Source organism: Plectropomus leopardus, chromosome 2 (assembly GCF_008729295.1).
Source record: "Plectropomus leopardus isolate mb chromosome 2, YSFRI_Pleo_2.0, whole genome shotgun sequence".
NCBI lineage: Eukaryota > Metazoa > Chordata > Actinopteri > Perciformes > Serranidae > Plectropomus > Plectropomus leopardus.
The window spans coordinates 41,264,482-41,275,048 of NC_056464.1; the positions used below are offsets into that span (position 1 = coordinate 41,264,482).

The following is a 10,567-nucleotide window of genomic DNA, read 5'->3' on the forward strand; positions in this document are numbered from 1 at the left end:
CACACACACACACACACACACTCAGAGAAAAACAAAGTCCATGCGCGCGCACACACACACACACACACACACACACACACACTTGCACTCTGTCGACTGATTTGTGTTCTTCACGTTTTGTTTTGTATCTATTATCTTATTTTATTCTTATTCATAGTTGTTGATTATTTTTGTTGTGGGGCAATGGTCCAAAAAGTGGGAGAAAAACAGTATTTGTACAGCTGAAGTCTGCATTGTACAGAATAATATACTATGTTGCTAAAGACTGTTATTGCTTCCTATGATAAAATGCATTTTTCACTTTTTTTCTGCTTTCTTAGGCTACACGAGATATATCTTGTCAAAAAATGATGTTTTCACCCATGCAGTACCTTTAGCAATAATAATAATAACACTAATAATACTACTACTACTAACAACAACAACAACAATAATAACGAACCTCAACTTCAGTGAACGCTCTAGGTATCTTTCTGCGTCTATATGTTATGCTCCAGATATTCGGCATCTGGAAAGGTGGAGAAAAAAACATCACATTCAGACGGGAAGTGAACACCGGGCTCCTGCATGAAAGTCTGGTGTTTGTTGGATCGATCCACCGCCCCTCCGACTTGCCTAACGGGGACCTTCGTGCTCCTTATATCATGTTGTTATTGAAAGCATTACAACCTGATGCCATCCAGGCGTATCACGCTGCCGTGGCAGGTGCCATCCCACAGCGTATAATAACACCGCAACCGGTTCAGTCTGGCCAATTTCTACTCTGATAACGTCTGGCGGCGTATCATGCGGACTCTAGAGGTCTCTTTCGGCGTCACAATCTTGCGCGGCGCTCACTGTCGAGGTGAGATGTTTGGTGACTGTGGAGTGAGAACGGGCTGGATGAGCCTCCTGGTTTAATGGCACTCTCCGGGGGGGATTTTAATTTTTCATTGTTAAAATGATACTTTCATTTAATTGTATGCACACTGAAAATAATAAAAACAGGTGATCACAAAAAAAAGAATCAAACCTCTGATCGGTGACTGACAGAGGAGAGAGTAAATCACCTGTCTGTCCTCTCAATATCCGTCTGAGGGCCGCGGCGGGCTGTGAGAGCAGCAGATGTGGCGTGCTCAGCTCTCAGTGTTATCCCGTGTTGGTTATCCTTAATAACAGCACGCCATCTGGGCTCCTCCTGACCTGCGACGCCTCGTGCCGTCACATTGTTGGACGCTGCTTCAGTGAAAGTGTGAGGGCAGCAGACTGTTCTGGGCTCCACTGGTTATTACTGATCCCGGTCCTCCTATCTCTCTAAATGGGGCCCCTGGAGGCCCCGCCATCGTCTCTCAGCCCTCTCTGTTTCCTGGCCTGCGGCGCAGGGAGCCACAGCTTTATGTTATCTCATAAACAGGAGTCCCTCAGTCCCTGTGTGCTCTCTATGACCCGCTCGTATCTCTGCCACGCACACAAACACACACAAACACTAAACAGGACGCCCCCCGAACCCCACCGGCACGGTTTTATCTGGGCTGCAGCCTTCAAAGGCTGCGAGAGCGTCGTGTTATCCTGACAGCTTGTTGCTGCCCCCAGACACAGCTGCCGACTGTAAACCGTCCTCTCACACACACACTGCAGCAAACACACTGCGGCCAACACATTTCCAGGACTTTTCCAGGCGAGTTTTAAAGTCCACGCATTCTCTGAAGCGTGCGTACATACTCTTACATCTTTTCATTACTATGTACTTTTTTAAAAGCATATATCAATTAAAAAATGATGAATTCAGAACAGGATTAGGACAGATTATTCAAATATAACTTAGGGACTGTGGTGCAAAAAGGGAGAGGCATGTTTAATACATTTTTAAGCTCTGGGGAGGGACTGATGTTTCTGATTTTGGATTTAGGGGAGAGGCATGCAACTTTAAATGGCTGGATTTTGCATTTATTTTACTGCTTATTATTAAATTAAAAAATGCATCAATTTTTGCTGTTTTTTAAAGAAAGGAAATGGAAATTTAAAAAAAAAATTATTCATTTTTATTTAAATTTTCACTTGAGTTTATTAAAAACGTTGCAGGGAACTTGCTGTTTTGAGTTTGTCATATTTCAAATTGTGAATATTGACAGAAATATTGAGATCTTTATTGTAAATGAATATCGGTTCAAATATCGGTTATCGGCCTCATTAAGTACAAACAATCAGCAGCTGGAAAACAAATATCACCCGACCCACACTTCAAATTATAAACTTTGACGGACGTATTAGCAAGTTTGATATTCAAGGTGCAATCTTATAATAAAGCAAAATATCTAAAGTACATACTTTGTGTGATATAAGTACTGATAGTATAATTAAGTATGTGACTTGTCGAGGTATCTGAGAGTTACTGTGCTCACGAGCAAATCCACAAATCACAGTGACACCAGACTAATCTGAATTTATCCTCAGAAGCCTCAGACTCGAAATCCTCGGACACGAAATGATCGTGCAGCTCAGAGAGAAACGTGAACTTCTGCAGAAGAAGAAATAAAATGATTCGGAGCAGATGTCACTTTAACCTCCTCCAGCACAGTCCGGGTAAAATGGGTTAATAACAGAAATAATCGCCCCAGTTGTGAGACGACGTTTGAAGGCTTCAGTAATAAAAACAGAAGCAGGTCATGGTGAGGGAACATGCTGCGACCCCCCACTGTGCATCAGTCAGAGCAGCACACACACCGAAATGATCTGAGATCCTCTTTAACTTTTCCTGACAGTCGTTTTAGGAGCGGCCGATAAAACCATAACTATCTCTATATAATTCATCTCAAATCTGCAACACATTTTCTGTACGATTAAACCTCCTGTTCACCTGCAGAGGGGGGCGGTGATGCACCTGAAGAGAAGAGGAAGAAGAAGAGAGGGACCACGAATCTAAAACTCTGCAACAAAAGAAGATTACAGCAACATGTTGCAGAGGCCTGCTGGTTTGGAAGACATGCTTTCTTTGAAACTCACCAATAATTTTTAAAAACATTTAAAACAAAAAAAGCCTATTTTTTACTTAAGAATCGCTAAAGAGTTTTAAAGAAAAAGAGTTTAAATTTTTAAATAAAAGAAAATCATTTTTTCCCTTAAAATTGCCGAAATAAATAAAAAACAAAAAACAACAAAAGGACAAGTTATTTTCTTTAAAAATTGCCAAAATATTTTAAAAGAAAAAAAAATTGCTAAAATTTATTAAAAAAAGAAATTGTTTTTTTCCCTTTAAGTTCCCAAAAAAGAAAGAAAATTACTAAGCAATTTAAAATAAAAATAGAAGTCACCAAATTTTTTTCTCTAAAAATCTGCAATAAAAAAAGAACTGATAAGGAGTATAAAAAAGTCCTGGAAATGTCCTGTTCAAATGTGTATGAACCCTGATTTATGCGACAGGAGGATTTGTGTTTTTTTTAACACATTAATAAACATTTATATCCAGTTATTTTCTGATTATTAATGTTAAACGGGAGCTTAAAGTCACGTGTTGCTGTTCTCTTTATTTGGATGCTGAATATGAGCAGATGGTGCAGACTATTTCCTGGTGAATCACATATTTAATAAATCAGACTCTGAATCAGCGGAGTCGTATATCGGTTACTGAAATGATTTAGTGTTTGAGGTCTTTAATCCCTGACAGCTGATGTAATAAACACAAGCACACACACCAACACACACACACACACACACACACACACATCATCGTATTGGCAAATAAAAACACTCTTATCCTTTCAGATGGATAACGGCAGCAATCAGGCGCCATAAAGCCGGCGGCTGTGACTAATGGCTGATTGTAAAGTAGCCGCCTCCTCCACACACCACAGCCTCATGCCGCGGCCTCATGCCGCGGCCTCATGCTGCAGCCTCACGCCTCACATCGCAGCCTCACACCGCGGCCTCACACCACGGCCTCACACCACGGCCTCACGCTGCAGCATCACGCTGCAGCTTCATGCTGCGGTCTCACGCCTCACACCACAGCCTCATGCCTCACACAGCGGCCTCACGCCTCACACCGTAGCCTCACGCCTCACACCGCAGCTTCACGCCTCACACCGCAGCCTCACGCCTCACACCACGGCCTCACGCCTCACACCGAAGCCTCACGCCGTGGCCTCACGCCTCACGCCACAGCCTCACGGCTACAAAGAGCAGCGGATCGCCTACAAAGAGCTGCAGATCGGCTACACAGAGATGCATAACAGCCACAGCGCGGCTCATGGTGACTACAGAGAGACGCAGAGAGGAAAGAAGTTTTGTCTCTTTGAGTCTGGGCCTCAAAGCTGCACCAGGAGCTCTGCGGTCTGCAGCAGCAGTGAGCTGCCGTCGGGTCAAACTTTGCCTTGAAGACTTTTCAGGCCGTGAAAACTTCTGAAGAACAGCATGATGTCACGGCGGACGAGTTATCCGTATAATTTTCTTTGCAAACACGGAGTGCTAATGAGGATGCCTTTGTGTCGATGGTACAAAGGAAGCCCGACCTGCTCCGAGAGCCTCTGATTCTGCATCACTCTCTGCCTGTCGGAGTCATTACGGGAGTGTCGGAGAATAAAGCCGTCTGCTGGCGCGTCTCGTTTCCACGCCTGCTGCTTTGAGGCTACAGAGGGACTCAATCATCCTGAAAGGGCACAGGAGGAGCGTTCATTATGTAATTGAAGGTTTAGTTCGAGGGGGCACAGATGATCCCGCCGTCTCTGCTGTTTGAATTCTAATGTGAGGAGGGAGGGAAGTCACGGCGGCGAGACGGGAACAAAGAGTCACAGAGACGACAGATCAGGCTCGGCACGCTCGCCAGAGAGGAAACTAACGCGAGGAGGAATAAGTCCGACAACACAGCACGTTGAGCTGCGTCCTCGGTCGATGCTCCCACAGACCGGCTTCATCAGCGCTCAGGCTTCGGCCAACATGATCACATCAGGTCACTAATTGCTGTGAATTATTGACTGCAGACCAGAGAGATTTATGAGTTTCTGTTTTCATTGCTAATGCGGCCATACCTTCCCAATAACCTGCAGAGAACACGCCGAGCACACGGACCCAGTCGATGCGTGATGAATCGTGTTCATTAGAGAGAGATACTGGCTGTCTGAGCCGCCGGAGTCAGACTGAAGGAGTCTCTGCTCTCCTCGGGATCATCACCTGATGGTGCTCGGACTCACTCTTTCTGCTCCAGACTCACGGACTCGCTTCACATCAGGAGGCAGCTGAACAAGCATATCAGCTTACTTTAGTTTCCAACTAAACTAATAACGAACTAATAATAACTCACTAATATACTAAAATCCCGACACCCGACACTCAGAGAGTCCATTTAAAATCTCGCTGCTTGTCTATAAATCGCTCTGTGGCTCAGCGCCAAAATATATCTCTGACATGCTTGTGACACATGAACCTCCAAGAGGACAGCTGGGGCCCTCAGGACAGCTGGGGCCCTCAGGACAGCTGGGGCCCTCAGGACAGCTGGGGCCCTCAGGACAGCTGGGGCCGGCCTACTGACCGTCCCAAGAGTCAGAGCTAAACATGGAAAAGCAGCGTTTTGTTATCATGCAGCACAAATCTGGAATAACCTGGAATAACCTGGAATAACCTGGAACAACTTGGAATGACGTTCGAGTTGATGCCAGACTCTGACCACTTTTAAGTCAAAGCTAAAAACGCTGCCGACTTCACCTGCCGATGACTACAAACTCATTTTTAAACTTGATTTTAAATCATTTTAAATGATCTTTTTACCTTTGCACCTCATGTCTGCACTTTTGCTATTTTAATAGTGATTTTTAAAAATCATTTGGTGATTGATTTACCTTGTATATCTTATTTCTTTTATGGTAAATCTGTATCTTTTATTATATTTTATTGCTCTGTGAAACACTCTGAGTTGTCGTGTTGTATGAAACGTGCTCTACAAATGAAGCTGCCTCGTCTAGTTTAGTTTAGTTTATTTACATGCATAGTTCATTATGTATGTTGATGTATATTGTGTATTAATAATCTGAGTCTGATGTTTACAGTTACATGAGTCAGGGAATATTTTGGATATGAAAGACAAATGGGAGCTAGAGATGAACGTGAAGAGCGACAGATATTCAGAACTCCTGTTATTGTGTCACATTGTGAAAGCAGAAACACACATTTGTGCAGCACAGATTGTTAACTGGTCAGAGATTATACACAAATTATTTGGGACTTTTTGGGAAAACTGAAGTCATATTCGAAGGGGATTCATGCAGAGATACTGGACATTTTGAATATTGACATTTTATTTTAGGAGCAATCCCAGATTGAGGTATGGATGAGAAAAATGTTTCTTTGCTGCATATTATTTTATTGGTGGTAAAAAAAAGATAAATCTATGTTGGCTCAAACGTCTGTATGTGAGGACGGAGGAAGAGACCGAGGTCTTCTTCACTCTGATACCAGACAAATTACAGAGATATTAAATCAGCTTTACTGAGCAGCTGCAAGAGAAATAAAGCTGCTAATATTTTTGACATCCATCGTCATGGTTACTGGGATGTTATCGCCAGAGGAGAGGTCACATGACATCACTCGGTGGAAACGCAGTCATCTCACAACTGTGTTTTATCGAAAATATCGCTTAAATTTTGCACACATCTGTGATAGAAACCAGCTACTGCCCAGTGACGAGGACAGGTGAAGAACAGGTCATCCACAAACGCACACACACACACACACACACACACACACACACACACAGACACTGACCTGTGCACTTCCTGCTGCTCTCGTCTTTCTTTGAGGAGCTCATCAGCTTGCAGTTGAAGTTCTCTTCCCAGTACTCAGCGAACCAAACGTTCCTCCTGTTGTTCTCCAGAGTCCGGGACGTGAAGTACGCATCAAACCCTGAAAGACCAACAAACAGCAGGTCACATCAACAACAGAGCATCTTTCATCGGGATCATTTCACAGCGCCGACTATGACAGCAGGGGCAGCACTCGAGCGTGAAACGCTGAAAACAAATCAGATGTGTTTCTTAATGTACAAGAGTTTATCTGCTCTGCTCTTAAATCACTGTTCTCATGTCATCCATCTAAAGCGCTCTCACAGGCACCAAAAACACCAGCAAACACCATTAGCGCTGGGCGATAAAACGATAACGATAGCAATCGCGAAATAACGTTTCCTCGATTGAAATATGAAACGTAGTTGATAGAATGTGGATAGAACGCATTCTAGCCGTGTTTGGACAGACAACACGAACAGCCGATGATAATAAGAATAGAGCTGCAGAGAACCAAGTGCAGTGAAGGACTTTGACTGTCAAACAGCTGAGTGTTTGACAGCCACAGCGCTGAAACAGACACATTTGCAGAGGTGGAAAGTGGTGGTCAGGTGTACTGTAACTGGTGAAGGTGGTCTGGTGTACTGTAACTGGTGAAGGTGGTCTGCAGCCTCACACAGAGAGAGGAGGGAGGAGGGAGGAGGGAGGAGGGAAGACGGAGGAGGGAGGAGGTGGTGTGGAGGTTTATAATCACTTAAGTCAATGAAGAGATTATCGGTCGGTCTGACCATGAAGACAAATTCTAAAAATCAGGACAAAATGATACGAGATCAGTCCGAAACTGTCATACTTCACATTGTCAGGACTCTTTCATGACTTTTCAAAAATGAAATCAGACCAGGGGTAGAACTGAAAACTTTAACATAAGTTAGGGACTGTTTGTTATTTATGAGGATGGAGGGGGTGTTCACAAAGGGGGCGGCATGTTAAATTATTTTTTAAGCACTGAGAGGGACTTATCCTTTTTCATTTTGACTTTAGGAGAGGGGCATACAACATGAAATGGTTGTATTTTGTATTTATTTTACAGCTGATCTGATTTGCGAGGTGGAGAGGAAAAAGAGGAGGAGGAGGAGAGAGGAGAGGAAAAGGAGGAGGGGGAGGAGGATGAAGAGGAGAGAGGAGAGGAAAGGGAGGAGGAGGAGGAGGAGGAGAAGGAGCAGAAGCTGACTAACACACCCCCCCCGTCAGATCACATCCCTGAGTGAATTCGTCGTTTCTGTTTTTCTCTTTTATGTGCACCTTTAACTCCCATCACCTCCTCCTCCTCCTCCTCCTCCTCCTCCTCCCCGCCGGCGGTCCTCCTCTCTGCTGACTTGGAGCGCCATGCAAAGAAACTTATAGAGGTCAAGATCCTAATTTTAGTCTGTCAGAAATTATTAAAATTCATGCGTCAGTGACATCCTGAGCTGGAGTCAAGGACAGGAGTGTCCCAAAGACGATCGTCAGCGAGAGGACGGGACACGATGGAGTAGCTCCTTCAGATAAAGGACTCCTCCTTTATCTGAAGGAGCCATGGCCGTGTCTCCAGATGCTCTGAGGGACGGCTTTTTTGGAGACGATGAATAATGAACGTAAACAGAAAAATATTTCACACATAACCTCTGATCAAAGCAGTAAGGTCATGATTTTCACCCCTAAATTCACCGACGGTGAAACAGCCGTGACAGTCGTCTGTCCTCTCACCGGTTCTCCGGACGGAGGTTTTCTTTCCCTCCTCGGAACGATCGAACAGACACGAAACTGACTGAGGGCAGATTATTCCTGCGGCATCTCCTCGCAGCTTGAAGGGAAACTTAATGAGAAATGTCCTCGTAATTACTCTTCGGAGAGGAGCATTAGAGCAGCGGAGCTCACGCTGGAAAACTGGGATTCAACAATAACTGCATCCGGACGAAAGCCGGAGGGCCGACACGTGTTCGATCTTCATTTGTTTGAGTCCCTGATGAGGCTCCGCTCAGAGTGTCAGGTGGGAGTTTGTCTTCAGGTCCTGAGGAGAAGCTGCTCAGTAACTACGACCGCTGCTCATAAACACAGAGAGCTCTTTTATTAACCTTTTTTTGCACTTTTTAGGCTTTACATTCTTTATTTTTTTGATAACTGTGTGTGTGTTGATGCATGTGTCCTAAATGTAGTCCAGATTGTGTATTTGAGTGTAATCAGTGAATTTGCAGCTCAGCTCCTACAATAAGTCTAAAATACACTGTGGAAACTAAATAGTTACATTCAGACTGTTCAGGTCCAAAAATGCTCCATTGAAACCCATTCAAACTGACATTTTTGATCCCACAGCCATCAGAGCAGAAAAACAGGACTTGTATTATTTCTGGGTGTCATTCTGGGCTTTTGACTCTGAATTTGTCATTTTGACTATTTTCCACCTGATGAGGTCATTTTGACCATATTTGGCATATGGAGGAAATACATGCTATTTCCACTAGGTGACCTGTCACAGTCAATGTAGCTGCTGATCACTGACATATCCCATCATGACAAAAAAACTGGCATTTAAAGGGTTAAAATTAAAAAAATTAATGGATATTTGATATTTATGATTAGGACTGATGTGTTCCAATACCTGCAAAATTTGCAAAACATATGGACACACACAGATGAGATGCAGTATTTGATTTATAATGAAAACTAAATAAAAAATTGATCACAAACAACAACTAAACTGTTTGTTGTTCCTGAATAAAAATGCTCTGATTGTCCTCTGATGTCCAACATGACGCTGTGTAAATAACGTCTCTGTTACACCGCAGTGTAATCCATTACACCGAATGGCTATAATGTGTACATAAAAATAAAATCATACTCTGAATGAAAAGGCGGTATGTTGTCTGCAGAATAATGTATTTTTCACAGCGTGTGAGCACAAACAGCAGATGTTGTTTGACAGGACGGAGGCGTTACAGCAGATAATATCGTGTTGGACGTCGGAGGTTGTGACTTCACCTCTCTGCGGTTTGTTTTTAGCTCTCGTTGTTTACTGTCTCACATTTTCTGGGTCACAGATTTCACTGACAGTGTGAAGGAGTGACACGTTATCCCGCCGAGTTTCCACCGCCACGCAGTCAACCACCAAGGAGATTTTCAGGGTCACATCCCGAGCCTGCGAGTCTGTCACTGCTCCTGACAACAATGCTGTCTCTCTGCCGCTTTGTTTTTCACTCTCACAGAAACGTCCACTTTTGGAACAAATTGTCCTTTTATGATTTTACAGAAATGCCAGTGTGAGAGCAAACAGCGATTTCTGTCCAGCTGGCTCCCAGCTGCCAAACTAAAGTCAACAAGTCCTTGATTTGAGCAGAGGCCTCGACAAAGTGCTGATGAAAAACAATGAAGCAAAAGTGGAAAATGACATTTTCTAACGCTCTACAGTTGTGAGGATGCACACAGAGAGGCGCTGCTCTGAACCTGCAGATGTTTTCTTATCAGATTAACCTGAAACCCCTTTATTTACAGCAGCAATCAGAAATCACATTAATTACATCCTGCAGGAGAAATCCTATTCTGAAAGGGTTAAATGAGTTTCTGTATGGAAGAGGCGGCTGATTAATGTGCAGGCTTACATTCATTTACCTGTGGCAGTCCGCCACCATTAAAACATCTGCTGCCACAGATAGATTTTCATTTTAAGTTTTAGAGCGTTCGAATGGAGCGCCGTCTGAGTGTACAGATATATTTTACTGCGATCACACTCACTACTTCATCAGCAGCTCTGTTTTTTTAGGAAAGCGTTTATGAATATTTAA

General features: G+C 43.7%; 1 protein-coding gene across 1 annotated transcript in view; it reads right to left on the reverse strand.

Annotated features, from left to right (window-relative positions):
* LOC121948945 (metabotropic glutamate receptor 7-like) overlaps window positions 1–6,898 on the reverse strand; it is a gene marked incomplete at its 5' end in the record, with an annotated part of 47,343 nt that extends 40,445 nt beyond the window's left edge. Inside the window, one exon of the mRNA XM_042494505.1 lies at window positions 6,733–6,898. Within this exon, the coding sequence (XP_042350439.1) occupies window positions 6,733–6,898 (166 nt within the window). The remainder of the gene's footprint in view (window positions 1–6,732) is intronic.
* Window positions 6,899–10,567: the final 3,669 nt, after the last annotated feature.